The sequence below is a fragment of the Sorex fumeus genome, unplaced genomic scaffold (genome assembly GCF_029834395.1).
Source record: "Sorex fumeus unplaced genomic scaffold, SorFum_2.1 ptg000149l, whole genome shotgun sequence".
NCBI lineage: Eukaryota > Metazoa > Chordata > Mammalia > Eulipotyphla > Soricidae > Sorex > Sorex fumeus.
Window position 1 is genome coordinate 3574239 of NW_026606206.1, and position 15989 is coordinate 3590227.

The 15989-nt window shown below is 41.5% G+C and overlaps 1 protein-coding gene across 3 annotated transcripts in view; it reads right to left on the bottom strand.

The window, feature by feature from the left end:
* Positions 1 to 12905: 12905 nt before the first annotated feature.
* The window catches only part of SMARCA2 (SWI/SNF related, matrix associated, actin dependent regulator of chromatin, subfamily a, member 2), a 230175-nt gene continuing 227091 nt past the window's right edge, over positions 12906 to 15989 (bottom strand). For 2 of the 3 annotated variants that reach the window (XM_056106877.1, XM_056106878.1), the window contains 2 exons: positions 15369 to 15511; positions 12906 to 13802 (listed from right to left, as the gene is read on the bottom strand). In XM_056106877.1, coding sequence (XP_055962852.1) covers positions 13767 to 13802; positions 15369 to 15511 — 179 coding nt within the window. In that variant the 3' untranslated portion in view covers positions 12906 to 13766. The remainder of the gene's footprint in view (positions 13803 to 15368; positions 15512 to 15989) is intronic. The other variant, XM_056106879.1, reaches the window with a different exon arrangement.

A 15989-nucleotide genomic window follows, 5' to 3' on the forward strand; every position in this document is an offset into this window, starting at 1 on the left:
TTCATTCTTATATATTCCTCCTACAATGCTGCTGCTTTCTCTCTACAGAGCTGTTATTGGTTTATCATATTTTCTTTCCTTAAAGACTTCATTTAACATTTCTTGTAATGCAGCTCTACTGATAACAATTTTCACATACACACACACACACACACACATACACACACACGCACAAGGCTTTTTTTTTTTTTGCTTTTTGGATCACACTGGTGATGCTCAGGGGTGACTCCTGGTTTTGCACTCAGGAATTACTCCTGGTAGTGCTCAGGGGACCATATGGGATGCTGGGGATCAAACCCGGGTCAGCCGCATGCAAGGCAAACGCCCTACCTGCTGTGCTATTGCTCCAGCCCATGGTAGGGCATTTGCCTTGCACACAGCCAGTCCAGCCGACCCGGGTTTGATTCCTCCGCCCCTCTTGGAGATCCCAGAAAGCTACCGAGAGTATCTCGCCCGCATGGCAAAGCCTGGCAAGCTACCCATGGAGTATTTGATATGCCAACAAGTCTCACAATGGAGACGTTACTGGGCCCGCTCAAGCAAATCGATGAACAACGGGAGGACAATATATATATTATCAGAAAGTCTTTATTTTTCCTTCAATTTTAAAAGATAATTTAGTTGGATGCAGAATTCCAGGTTGATAATTCTCTCTTCTTTCTTGTATGGTTTCTGAAGAAAAGTCTAATATAAGATCCTTGCTCCATAACAGGTAAGATGTTTACAAACAAATAACCCTTAGATCATTTCAAGATAATTTTCTATGCACCCAAATGTAGCACATCGGTACTTTTGAATAATTATCTTGCTTGGGTTGTCTAAGTTTCTTGAATCTGTGATTTGGTATCTATTAAGTCATCTCAGGAAATTCTTTGTTATTATTGGTTCAAAATTGTTTTCTGTTCTCCTTTCTCATTTTTATTCCGAGAGACCCACTAGGTATGCTTTATTGTTTTAATTATTCCATGGCTAGGTGTATGATGCAGCCAGTAGGTCAACCTGTACCTGCGGGGCAAGCTTGATGGTGCCTTCAGGCTTCCTGACACTCCCAAATTGCTGCAGTGCCTTTGGCCGGACCCCAACAACTTGGGACCAAGTTTACCAAGAAATTAAATGACCAAAAGTTAGGTATGTGAGAACCATGCCCACAAAACACCTCCGGCTTAGCTATACAAACTTATTTATGGGCCTTATTTCAGAGACTATAGATAAATCTCGAAAGAGACCAAAGGCCACAGTTAATCTTAGACTTGTGCATGCTGAACACACTGGGATAAATCGGAGGGGGCAGGATAGTCTTGGGCAAGCAGAGCCCCCAGCAACCACTTTGCTTCCCCAGTACAAAATTACCGCCAAACCCCCGGCCTGACTCTCATCTCAGGACAGACCTCACCAAGATATAACCTGCTGAAAATTCAGGTATGCGGTTCTTGTGACTGAAGTCTCCAGGCTTTCATGGAGTGGCGGTGGGCTACGTCACCCCCACTTCCCGATATTCATGGAAGCACTGGCAGTCACCCCCACGGACCAACTCCAACTGTAAAATAGCCTTGCTTTGGAGACCCATAAATAAATCTCGAAAGAGATCAAAAGCCAGAGACACAGCAGTGAATCCTGGAAGACACCGCAGAGCCGAAGATTTCTCCAGGCCCCATTCTGGGTCAATTTCACTGGGGCACCCCAGATGGAGCAGGTGCAGTCTCCCTGCCTACTCCAGATGGAATCCCGGTGACCAAGAGCTCCCACAAATAAGGCCCAGGTATGCGGGTTTCAGGACTAAATCTCCATGCCGCATGGTAGCAGAGGCATTGGGCTCACCCTCCCCAGCTTTCTGCCTGCCCGTCGGCCTGGCTGTCAGCCCACAGTGTGCCTCTGGGTACCATCTTAGCACACCAACAGCCCTGATCCAGAGACGCCCAATTGAATCCCAAAATGGATCAGTGAGCTACAGAAATGTCTCTGGGATCCAACCATTTACAATCTACGATTCCAGAAGCATGTGGCCATGACACCCAAGATATTCAAAATGAGTGACAGACAATAAGTGATCTAGCATCTGCCCCTGGCAGGCAGGCTTGAACGGTGGTGAGAAAATTCGAGCAAAAGATAATGTCCAAAAGTAGAGAGAGAGAGTATTGGGGAAATTGCCTGCCGTGGAGGCAGGGCGAGGACTGGGATGGTGGTGGTTGGGGGGTGGGGAAGATATACTGGGGACACTGGTGGTGGAGAGTGTGCAGTGGTGGAGGGATGGGTATTCCATCATTGTACGGCTGAATCTCGAACATGAGAGCTTTGTAACTGTGTCTCACGGTGATCCAGTTTAAAAAAAAAGTAATGTGGAGTTCATGCCCAATTCAATCAGCTTAATCAATGGCTGAATAAATAGCAGTACTCCTTCATAAATTCAGTGAAAAAAATTATTCCATAGTCCTTGGATAGTCTGTTGTTTAATTCTTGGTTTCCTCTTTGGATTCCTATTGATATTTCTTCAAGTTTGAGTTTCTTTCTTTTTATTATAGGTTTCCCGCCCCCCCAGCATTTCCTTTAGATTCTTTGAGCTTCTGTCTCTGCTTTTATTACCATCTGTTCTTGTGTATTGTTCACTTTTCCTGTTGGAACCTTTAGCATATTAATCATAGCTACGTTTTCATTCCCAGTCTGGTAATTCTAACATCTCTGCCATATCTATTTCTGAGGCTTTCTGTCTCTTCAAAATGTTATTTTTGTCTTTTAGTTTGATTTGTATTTTTTTTCTTGCAACTAGTACAATAATAGATTAGAAAAAGTAATAATGCACTAAGTAAATAGATCTGAATGTGAAACAAAAAAGTTATGTTTATCTGGCTAGGAGTTAGTCTCTGTTCATTGTTTGGTATTTAATAAGAACCCACACTTAATCTTAGCTGAAAGAAGAAAAGCTCTTCCTCTGGTTAATGCATTCTTTGTTTCTCTGGGCTTCCTTAGAGACTTACAAAGAATTAGCTGGAATCGAAGGTAGTACTTCCTCTAAGGTGCAAACCCAGCCTCTGCCTGACCAGAATGATTCCCAGCAGCACACTTTTTGTTGTGTTTTTTTGTTTTGTTTTGTTTTGGGGTTCTGGGTGACACCCAATGGTGCTCAGGATCTAACTCCTAGCTCTGTAATCAGGAATCTTTCCTGGAGGTGTTCAGGGAACCATAGGGGAAGCCTGAGATAAAACTGGCTTGGTTTTGTGCCAGGCAAGTGCCTTACCAGTAGGTTGGACTATTTCTCCAGCCCCTAAATGTTCCTGGAGATGGGTATTTTTCTTCCTCTAGGTCAGTTAGGCTCTGATAAGATCGTTTCTGTTGAGGGAAGACCTTGATAACAATAGAATGGGGGACTAGAAAGAGTGCAGGGGTTAAAGCACTTGCTGGCTGACCCAGGTTTGATCTTTGGCGTCCCATATGGTCCCCAAGCCTACCAGGAGTGAAGGCTGGGTATAGAGCTGGGAGTAAGCCCTGAGCACAACCAGGAGTGGCCCAACAATTTTTAAAAAAACAAAATAGAATAGCGGAACTGGAAAAATAGTACAGCAAAGTGATGACTTGTATACTGTTAACCTGGGTTCCATCCCCAGTGCTATACGGACTCCCTGGAGCCCAACCCAAGCTGAGTCAGGACTAAACCCTGACAACAGCTGGGGGTGTCCCAATTACCACCCCCCCCCCAACGCGCGCACACGCACATACAAACACACACACACACGAATAACAAAATACATTGGACCTTCTAAAAAATAACTGATTCTATTTCCTCTGCCCAAAATACAATAAAGAGCCTCCCGCAATTTATTAATCACAGATTAGTTTTTCCATCTGGTTCTGGTTTTCTGCTGCTGATCTTTGCAAAACTCTGGTACGTTGTGATTCTCTGTATCTGCCCACTTGGCTCTTCATTTTGTTTCCCTCCTGACCTCAGTTCTTTCAATAGTTATTGAGTTTCCATTTCCTCCGAGTGTTTTTTAGTGTGTGAATGGGAATGATGATTTCTAAGTGCCTTCCAAACCAGACAAGAAACCGGAAGTCTCGAGTCATTAGTGTCATTTTATTTCTTTTCTCAATTTTTCTATAGTTGTACATATATTATTCATCATACAGTGACAAAGACAATGCCAAATATTTTCATAGAGAAAAATGATAGTAGGGTCTGTTTGCATGGAGGGTACATTATGTAATATACTATTTTTTAAAAAAGAATCGAGAGGCAGGAGCCATAGGACAGCAGGTAGAGTGCTTGCCTGGCATGCAGCTGACCCAGATTTCATCTCCCAAGCACTTCCAGGAGTAATTACTGAGTTTAGAGCCAAGGGTAACCCCAAGCATCTCTGCATGTGGCCCCTAAACCACACCCAGGTTTAAGTAAATAAAATTTAAAAGAACAAAGAACCTTAATATCTGCCCTTACACTACATATATTCACAAGATTAGTGTGCCTTTTCCTCCTTATCTCAGCTTCAGCATTTCAGCAAACTCTTGCCCAGGCAATAAACTATTGTTCATCATACGAACTCCTGAAAGAAATGTCAGCTCTTCAGTAGATAATATCAACTGGTAATTATGCCCACAGGACTTTGATTCCTTTCAAAACCCTCACTCTTTTATTTTCACCGATCCTATTATATCATGCATGATTTTTATCCAATCCTCCTCAGAGCTCCACACTGAATGACACCTTAAATCAGATACAATAAAATCCAACCTTGACCTTCCTCTCAAGAGAATTACTCATCACAGGTGGCTGGGAGCTGGCATTTGACTATACATATGATTTGATGTGTTTGTTATGTAAGCAGGAAGAAAGGGCAAAAGTAAACAGTGAAGATTATTTTTAAAAATTATCTTGGGGGGGCTGGAGAGATAGCACAGCGGGTAGGGCATTTGCCTTGCACGCGGCCGACCGGGGTTCGATTCCCAGCATCCCATATGGTCCCCTGAGCACCGCCAGGAGTAACTCCTGTGTGCAGAGCCAGGAGTAAGCCCTGTGCATCGCCGGGTATGACCCAAAAAGCAAAAAAAAATTATCTTAGGGGCTGGAATGATGGTATAGCAGGTAGGGCGTTTGCCTTGCACGCAGCCAACCTGGGTTTGATTCCCGCTTTGCATATGATTTCCCGAGCACCACCAGGAGTAATTCTTTTTTTTTTTTGAAGGAAGACAAAAATTTATTAAAGTAACAAAACTCTTATGATGTAATTAATATTTTAAACTCTCCCACAGTGCCTGAGATACTTACTAAATATCACCTATCAAACTGTTCATTCATTTATTCTTTTTTTTTCCCCTTTATTTTATTTTACTTTTTTTAAAGTTGTAGATTTACAATTTTTTGTGCTTGGGTTTCAATTATACAATGATCAGATACCCATCCCTCCACCAGTGCCCATTTTCCACCACCATGGATAATATCCCTCCCACCCCCATCCCCCCATCCCCCCTGTCTCTGTGGCAGGGCAATCCCCTGTGTTCTCTCCAGGAGTAATTCTTGAATGCAGAGCCAGGAGGAACCCCTGAGCATCACCAGGTGTGACCCGAAAAAGCAAAAAAAAAAATTATTCAAAAATGTCATGTGTTAGGGTGAATTATAAATTAATTTCTAGGCATTATATCATAGGTTGAGATAGATACATGTCTGTTTTATAATCCTGAAAGAGGAATTTAATTAAAATCTTTATAGGAGAATTTTAAAATAAATACAAATTTGCTGGAGAGACTCAGTCCATTCTCTTTGAGTTTTATTATCCCACAGAGAGTTTTGTTTCATAACTCTTGGGTTCACAAAAAGGTCATTTTTGTGTGTAAAAAAACCCAAACCAAAAAAATCCCCCCAAAGAAAAAATAATCCCCAGTGTTTATAAACAGGAAACTGGCTTAGTTTTTGTTGCTTTATTGTATTTGGATAATCCCTTTGTAAAATTCTTACTGAAAGTGATATATGAGGTAACTTTCTTGCATAAAATGGCTAGGTCATTTTGAAAATGTCACTTCCACCCTCCATTAAACTGAATGTCCTGAACCAAACGTATGATAAAGACAGTTCAGCTAGACATAGGCCTAGCAATTCTAGAATTTCAGGTATGGCTTCTATGCGTCCCATCATTATTGATTGTCTTCTCCAAGTACAAAGGAGACTGAACTGATATTCATTCACTGTCTGATAGTACACATGAGTTAGACAGAAATCACTTTGTCTGGTTAGATGATGTTCTATTAAAAATACATTTAAGGAAGATCCGGAGAGATTGTACAGTGGGTAGGGTGTTTACTTTGCACACAGCCAACCCTGGTTCCATCCCAGCATCCTATATGGTTCCCCAAGCATTGCCAGGAGTAATTCCTGAGCACAGAGGCAGGAGTAATCCCTGAGCATCGCTGAGTGGGGCTCAAAACCCCCAAATCAAAACAAAACAAAAACTCCATTCAAGGAGATAAATAGACTTGCCCATTCTTCCAAGATGTCTGTGTATGACATTAATACAAAATGCTCTTCATATATATTATTCATGGGGACTATTTTTATTCATAAGGGAAGACTGTGTCTACCTTTCTGCTAAGCAGACCAAAATGATTTCCTCCAAGTATTCTATCTTACCAGTCTAAGTGAGGTTCAAGTCAAGCACAAATGGATGGAGATTTTTTTTTTCCTGCTGCCATATATCACAAAAAAGGTGTGTCAGAGAGAAAAATATTCAACTTTCTCAGTTAGTCCCACCTAGGATGATTTTATTAGAATTCCAGTTGTATAGTGAATGCGCCTGCCAGATCTGGATCGAAACCAGGGTCAGTGTGGCCTCAAATGTTGCCAGGAAAGAAACAAAAGAGGTTGTCCATGTATCAGAGCTAATTCCAGTAGCCTTTTGGGTCTAAATACCGCTAAGGTCTAAGAGAGTAGGTCCTGTCCTTGTGAAGTGACTTATCATGTAGGAAGAATCAGGTGGCAAAAAAACCCAGTTGAGAAAATTGCGTGGTGAAGGAAAATTCTGTTCTCATTCACAGGAACCAGAACGCTGACCCCAGACTTATTTGTGAGTTCAGTTATGTTAGCAGGTGCTGGGCAAATGAGGTTGGCATGGAAAGAACCTTGGATTCCATCCCTGGCACAATGTCAGTGCTCCCACTCACCCTCTCCCTACCCTCACCCACCACCATGAGCACTGAGTACAGGTATGGGCCTGGTGACTTTCAATAACATGGTCACTCCCACCTAACCACTGCTGTAACTATTGCATTTTAGATCTCTCGTTTCTACTATAGCCAGAGGGTAACACATACCAAATGCAGTAGCCGAAGTGTCAGAGAATAATTTTCAGGTAAAAGAAACCCTGAACCATAAAGATAATGGTTTCAGTCACTTTAGGATAGCAATTCCTCTGAGGCAAAGAAGAGAAGCCAGGAAGTACACACAGAAAATATAATATGGAAGCAGGGGAACTATTTCTTGGGGATGCAGTGATAGTACAGCGGGTAGGGCATTTAACCTTGCATGCAGCCCAATCCGTGTTCAATCTCTGGCATTGCACATGGTACCCTAAATACCACCAGGAGTAATTCCTGAGTCTAGAGCCAGAAGTAATTCCTCAGCATCCTTGGGTGTGACCCAAAAGGAGAGAGAGAAAAAAAAAGACAATTTCTTTGGAACGAATACCAATTTATTTCAATTGAGAACTAATGTGTTGGGGCTGGTGCAGAGGGTACTTGCCTTGCACATGACTGACCAGGATTTAATTCTCACTTATTCTACTCAGGAATAATGCCTGAGCACAGAGCCAGGAGTAAGTCTGGCACATTACCTGGTATGGTCCAAAAGAAGAAAGAAAGTGACAAAGAAGGAATGTGCTTTCATACGTGTCTCCAGTTGTCTGGATTTGGCATGCTCTAGAAACCAAGGGAAAGTCAACATACGGTCTTGCTTGGGGCTTACGCTGGGCTGTGCTCACACCCTGTTCCTGGCTCTGCACTCAGAGATCACTCCTGAAGGACTCTGGAGAGTCTGTATGGTAGACAAGGACTGAACTGGGGTTTGCAGAGTGCAAGACAAGCACCCTACCTGCTGGACTATCTTTGAACCCTTGGGTTTGGTTTTGGGCCACTCAGCTATGCTCAGGACTTACTCCTGGCTCTGTGCTCAGGGATCACTCCTAAAAGGACATGGGGGACCATATATGGTTGGTGTTCGGGGTCAGACTACAGCGGGCTAGCACAAGGCAAGCACCCAAACCCTTGCATTCTCTCTCTGCCCTCCCTCAAATTACTCTGTCATGCTCAGACTAATGACTAATTCTCATTTTTGTGGGTCAAATTTTCTTCAGAATTTGACATATGATGCCTTGGCAATTCCTTAAACTCTGAAACAAAAACTCCTGGCAATCTTCTCAGACATTTCCAAGAAATGAAGTTTTCACCAATCCTTTAGTGATGAAAACCCGTCCACTGAACTTGTCATCACCAGTTCCTAAGAAAGAAGTTGCCAAGCTTTGGCTACTTTTCTTTGAATACTCTTCAGATTCCTTCTTGAGTAATCATTGCCCGATGACGTTTTTCAAGTGCACAACAGAAGGATTCATTGTGGGTATACATTGTGAAAAGAGCGTAGGAAACGGAACTACCAGAGGAGAAAATGTTAACTTTTTACTGCTTTTACTTCACTTACGGATTTGCATCTTCATACCCTACCCCATTCTGTACAACCACCATTCTGTCCTCTGAATTTGAGTTGTTTTGTTTCCAATTCCATGTGTAAGTGAAGTCATATGGCACTTGCTCTTTTCCGATTTGACTTATTTCGCTTACTATTATTCTTTCAGCATCCATCTACAACTGGGAAGATTTTCTTTTATGGCTGAGCACAGTACCACAATCGCAGTTTGTTTCTGTATGGAGGTATCTGTGTGTGACACGTCTTAATTCATTCACCCACTGTTCATTGTTTCCTTACCTTGACTATTGTGAATAATTTTGCCATAGGAATACATATTTAAAAATGCATATATATACATTTATGTTTTTAATTTATTAGTGAGACACCATGAGGTACAGTTGTAGACTTACAAATTTTGTGCTTGGGTTTCAATTATACAACGATCAAGTACCCATCCCTCCACCAGTGCTCATTTCCCACCACCACGTATCCCAGTATCCCTCCCATCCCTCATCCCCCCCCATCCCACCCTACCTCTGTGGCAGGGCATTCCCCTCTGTTCTCTCTCTCCTTTTTGATGTTGTGGTTTGCAAAAGAGGCATTGAGTGGCAATCATGTTTGGTCCATAGTCGACTTTCAGCATGCTTCTCCCATCCTGGGAGGAGACTCCCAACATCCTTTATTTGGTGCTCCCTTCTCTATCTGAGCTCCCTTTCCCCCTAGCATGTTTTTAATTTTTAAGGAATCACTGTGAGATTGACCCTTACAAAGCTGTTCATGATTAGGTTTCAGTCATACAGCGTTCCAACACCCATCCCTCCAACAGTGTACATTTCCCAGCACCAGTGTCCCCAGTTTCCCTCCCATCCCCCTCCCTCCCACCTCCCCACCCCCACCAGCTCGCCTTAATGGAAGGCACTTTCACTTTCCTTCTCTCTGTCTCTCTCTCTCTCTCATATATATATATATTTTTAACGTCTTTTCTCTTCACTAAAATTATTTGGTCTCAATCTTTTATTTTCATGAGTGATTTTACGTACTTTCATATTTTAAAATTGATAGTTTATAATCTTTAGAAAATAAATGTATACCATGGTGACAATAGTGTCAACATTTATGGTGTTGACGTACAAAGTTACTGCACTCCACCACCACCACCACCAAAGTGTTGAAGATCTTCTTACTCCTGTGTTACCTCCAGTCCATGTTTTCATTCCCAAATCCACTTCCACTGCTGATTTTGCAATGTGAAGCCAAGGCTTGTTAACCTTTTTCATTTTATTTAAATATATATATATGTATATATATACATACATATGTATATATAAACCTCTTTTTTGGTTTTGAACTATACCAGCCAGTGCTCAGGGCTTCGCACTCAGGAATCACTCTTGGCGGGACTCCGGGGACCAGATGTGGTGCCCAAGATTGAACTCCGGTCATTCATGTGCAAGACAAGCACCCTTCCCACTGGACTATCACTCCAGTCCCTTGTCAACCATTTAAAATTAGTGTTTCGGAGGGGCTGGAGTGATAAGCAGAGCAGGTAGGGCGTTTGCCTTACACGTGGCCGACCAGGGTTCAATTCCCAGCATCCCATATGGTCCCCTGAGCACTGCCAGGAATGATTCCTGAGTGCAGAGCCAGGAGTGACCCCTGAGCATCGCCAGGTGTGACCCCCCCCCAAAAAAAAGCTAAATAAATAAATAAAATTAGTGTTTCTGGAACTGCAGCAATAGTACAGTGGACAGGGTGTTTACCTTGGATGCAGCCAACCTGAGTTCAATCCCCAACTTCCCATACTGTCACCCAAGCACTGCCAGGAGTAATTCCTGAGTGCAGAGCCAGGAGTAACCCTTGAGCATCACTGGGGTGTGGCAAAAAAAAGACACTAAAATTAGTGTTTTCATTTTCTTGGATAAATTACCCAAACTGGAATTAATGGGTCACATCATAATTCATTTTATTTTTTTGAGTAAGCTCCAGTTTTCGCTAGTGGTTTTATTCACATTCTTACCAACAATACAGAGGTCTTTTATCTCTATATCCTCTCCAAAACTTGTTTCTTGTCTTTTTGAGAATAGTTTTTTTGACAGAGTGAGGTTATATCTCACTGTGGTCTGATTTGCATTTCCTTGATGATTAGAGGTACTGAAAAATTTTTCATGTGTCTGTTAGATATATGTATGTCTTCTTTGGAACAATGTCTATTCAATCATCTGTTAAAAAAAACTTTCTGCGATTTGGCTTTGAGTTCTTTATATTTTATCTATAAACTCCTTTTGCTGGACATGATTTGCAGATATTTTTTCCCAGTCAGAAAGGCATCTTTTTATTTTATAGATTGCTCCTTTTGCTGTGCAGAAACATTTTAGCTTGGTGCAATCTGACTTGCCTTTTGTCTTTGGCATTACTTTCAAAAATTCAACACCCAGACCAATATCAAGATGTATACTTGCTATAGTTTCTATAAGTTTTGTGACATTCAAGTATTCCATTTTAAGTTATTTTTTGTATCTGGTATGTGGTATCAAAGTTTCATTCTTCTGTATGAGGCCAACTAGTCTTTCCGCCACTCATTAAAAGATCATGTTTTTCCCATTGCATTTTCTCACCTCCTTTGTCATAAATTGACCACATGTTTATCTCCAGACTTTGAAAAATTTTAACAGTAAGCAAATGCATTTTGGGGACAACTGTATGGATGATGGTTTAACTATGGATTGTATGAAGTAGTAGGGAACTATTAATTCCCTCTATTTAAAAGTAACATTGTGATTGCGCAAAGACCAATTGATATAGAGAGAAAGCAGAAAAGTGGTTGTCTAGGATTGAGTTGATAGTGGCTCTTTATTGTTAACAGATTCAAGAGAACTTTAGAAAATGAAAGAAACTTTGTGAAATTGGAATATGCTTGTATCTATAAATGTACTAAAATTGTTGAATTCCACGGGTGAATTTAGGGAAGGTGGCATGCTTGAGAGTGTTCAGAGGGCCATGCAGTGCCAGTGATCAACCTAGGGTTTCATCGCTCTTGGGGTGTGACTGAAGTTGCTAATCTGCTATCTTAGAAATAATTTTTAGGGCCGGATCGATAGCACAGCGGGTAGGGCGTTTACCTTGCACGCGGCCCACCTGGGTTCAATCCCCGGCATCCCATATGGTCCCCCAAGCACTGCCAGAAGTAATTCCTGAGTGCAGAGCCAGGAGGTACTCCTGAGTATCATTGGGTGTGGCCCAAAAAGCAAAAAAAAAAAAAAAGAAATAGTTTTTAAAAAATTTTTCTTTTTAACCACTATTAGACAATACCTTATTATGTTTTGACTTACTGAGGTATCATTGGTGTTAAGAGTATAAATGTTTGTTTTAGGGTACAGTGCTACTATATCATCCATTATCCTGCCACAACTATTCCACTATGTTTAGGCTGATTTTTATTCTTAAGTATCGTAATAGTTGTGAATATTATTATCACATGGTTTGGTTACCCCAAAAAAAATGATAATAAGAGATTAACATTTGTTGAGGAAACAAATGTTTTTCTTTTGCTTTTTGGTCATACTCGGCAGTGCTCAGGGGATCACCTAGGTGCTGAAGTTCTGAGTCAAGTGAGCAGCATGCAAGGCAAGCACCCTACCTGCCGGATGACTATCTCACTCCAGCTCCCTGAGGAAACAAAACGTTTTCAAAGTATTTTAGCATCTATTTATTATTTCATCATAATTCAGTGTAAACCTATATTATCATACAGGTTTTCTGGCTTGTAAACGGAATTTAAGAACAGATTGAGCAGGAGCTAATATGGCTTTGCCCACAACTACATCTCGCCTTTTATTTAAAATTATGGAAGCAGTGGCTGGAGCGATAGCACAGCGGGTAGGGTGTTTGCCTTGCAGGCGGACAACCCAGGTTCGATTCCCAACATCCCATATGGTTCCCCAAGCGTTGCCTGAGTGCAGACTCAGGAGTAACCCCTGAGCATCGCCGGGTGTGACCCCCAAAGCAACAATAAAATAAAGTAACAGAAGCAAAAAGCAACCATGGAACACGCCACAGTGGGGACTAGGACACTGGCTTCTGTCCATTAAAGTTTCCTTCCGCCCCAGTGCTCTGTAGCGAGAGACTGCCCACCCCACTGGAGAAGGTGATCGTGCTGATACCAGGATTTCAATTCACCGGAATGCAAAAACAAGAAGCAATGCTTGTTGAACTAAATTACCTCTTTATTAGGAAAGCACCAACACCACAGTCTTGGAAATTACTGGAATTTTATTTGCCTCAGGCTTATGACTTGCAACCAAAGACATTGTGCAAAGAAAGCAAAGATTAAGTACACTTTTGGGGAGAAGGAAACGATACACGTTGTAACATAGGAGTTCAGGTCGACAAAAGAAGTCATCCAATACACTCTATAGATTGCAATATTCAATAGCATTTTCAACAAAAGCTTTTTAAAATCAAGAGCAAAAAAAAAGTAAGCAATGTTTACAGTAGACATAAATCTTATACAATTCAAAACGCAGGTTTTTTTTTCAGGTCATAGAGCATAAAATGGAAAAATGTATATGCAGGTGAAGTCTAACTACTGTACATTTATTTATCACCTATTAAAGTTGCTTATATGTACCACAGTGTAAAAAAAAACAATACCGAACAAATAAGAACCTTGAAAATTGCCTGATGAAAAATAAAATAACCAGTGGCTTTTAATGGCTTCTCCTGGTTATCAGTGCTACAAAAAGACAAAAATCTTCTCATTTGAACAAGTGATAAAACCAGGTACAATCAAATCATTACCAAATTAGACCCACCCATAGAAATATACTATCCACCCACATATTTTCCATCAAAAGCTTTTTTTTTTAAATTTTCCTGTTTTAATCTTTGAATCTTTGAGGCCGATTTGGTCACAATATGTTACAAATGTTTGTGTGCATTTTTTTTACACCATGATATCATATGTTTGTCTAGCACTATTCTAAAGCTTGTTTATAGATGATGATGATGTAAGAAACAACCCAGCGTCCCTATGACAAATGAACTCACTGGGCAAAAATGAGAGAGGGGAGGAAGGAGTTCGGTTCTACCAAGGAAAACAGGTTCATAGTGATCACTCATCGTCAGTACCGCTTGCTTCGGACTGTTCCTGAAAGTGAAAAGAAAAGAAACTGGAATCAAGTTATATGCAAAAAAAAAAAAATCCATAATAAACCATAAGTAGGCAAAATGAGAACAATATTTGGAAGAAAACATTTAACTCCCCAAGTGTCTTCATTCTGTAAGATGAAAGACATGAAAGAAACATCAGAAGTCTCTGGAACTCTCAAAGCAATCCCCACCACCCTCTAACCAACCCTAGTGTTTTGCTCCCTTTCGATCTGGTTTAAGAAGTTTCTGGTTAATAGCTTCTATTTTCATTTTTAGGTTTCTGAAAATTTACAAGAGGGGAAAAAAGCGTCTCCTATGCATCTCCTCACTACTCTCCAGGAAGTCTTAAAGAAAACAGTATTTTAAGCATATCTGAAAATACTTGTGTCAAGGGTTAGGGCTGGGTTGGCTGGGAAAAAGAATTCTAACGGCTTCTTGGTCAGACGGCAAATGCGTTGAAGAAAAAAAAGAGAAATCAAACTAGCACACATTCTAAAGAGGAAAATCATCATTCCAGAAAGTCAGATGTGGGTGGCAGGGAACCAGGGGACTTCGGGAAGGTGAATGATATGGACGCCACCTCCGAAGTGAAGGTGGGTGAATTTTTTACCTGGACACTCAGTCAGGGAAAGTGTGTTGGACTAAGAAACAACCCAGGGGCTGGAGAGACAGCACAGTGGGTAGGGCGTTTGCCTTGCACGGGGCCGACCCAGGTTCGATTCCCAGCATCCCATATGGTCCCCTGAGCACCGCCAGGAGTGACTCCTGAGTGCAGAGCCAGGAGTAACCCCTGTGCATCGCCAGGTGTGACCCAAAAAGCAAAAAAAAAAAAAAAAAAAAGAAACAACCCAGCGTCCCTATGACAAATGAACTCACTGGTTATAAACGAGGGGGGGGGGGGGAGGAGTTGACTTCATAGATTTGAATTCAACCTCCTCAGAAAATCGCTTTCATAATACGCAGCAAAAACATATACACAACTTAAGCACTGATTGTCAAATGTGTTGAGAGAGACAGGCTCTCTCGTGCAATAAGCACTAATTATGGTGCCATGTGGAAAGTACTTGTTTCTGGGTGTGACTCAGTACCAGCTCCCTGACCCTCGGCCACCCACCTCCTTGCTTTTTCCTTTGTATGGCAACCGATACAAGCCCCCAATTCTGACATCCGAACACTGGCTCTCATTTTTCCATCTGATCGTTCTTTCATCGAACACAGTGCTACATATTAGGCTCTGTGCTGGGTATTAGGGGTATAAAATATTAAACTGGCCATGAAGAAAACGACATTTGTAAGTAAGCAGTGGGAAGAAAGGGAGGAAAAAAAGGAACTCGATTCAGTAGTTTTTCATTTCTGAAGACGATTTCTAAAAAGCAATAAACAAAACCCCCAATTCTTTGCGGTTATAAATCACGCAGCTCAACTCACATCCCTCCATCATGAAATCTCACAAACCTTTACATTTTCATTCCTGGGCAATAAAGAGGGGAGGTTGGAAGGGGCATGGCACCCGGGAGGGCGCCAGAGGAGGGTCTCTGCTTCAGTCCAAACCAGCTCCACTTACATTTTCATCCTGCTCTTCATCACTGTCAAAATCGCTCACTACAGGTTTGGTTTTTCCTCGATTTGGCCTTTTCTTGCCTTTTCCTTTATCCCGACCTTTCTCCTCTTTCTTATTGAGCTTGATTTTAACCTTAACAGATTTTGCTACAACAAAAATAAAACAGCAATGAGAAATCACAGGGAAATCTTTTTTTTTTTTTACAGGCTGCGCAAAGACAGCTGACCTGCAGATGACAAACCAGATACCCAGAGCATTCTCTATTTGTGCTGGTCATCCTGCCTACTGAGGATCCCGCTCCCCCCCCCTTTCACTTGCCAACATGTCTCAGTGGAAGATAAATTATATTGTCCCCATAAACAGGCAACAAAAAGGAATGAGATGCCACAGAGGGCAGCTGGGATGGGGCCCTCTCTTGTTCCTAGTGGCCAGAGGTCTTCCAAAAGAGAATAATGAAAGCTGCCTCTCTTCTTCTAGGGAGGAGTGTTTAATAGAACTTTTACATTAAAAAAAAAGAGTAGAAATAAGTGCAGAGGGCTTTTCAAAAAGACCAATAATTTTACCATGTAGATAATTCCGGTTGACTTAAACAGGAAATTCAAATAGCTGAATAATGTTTTTAAT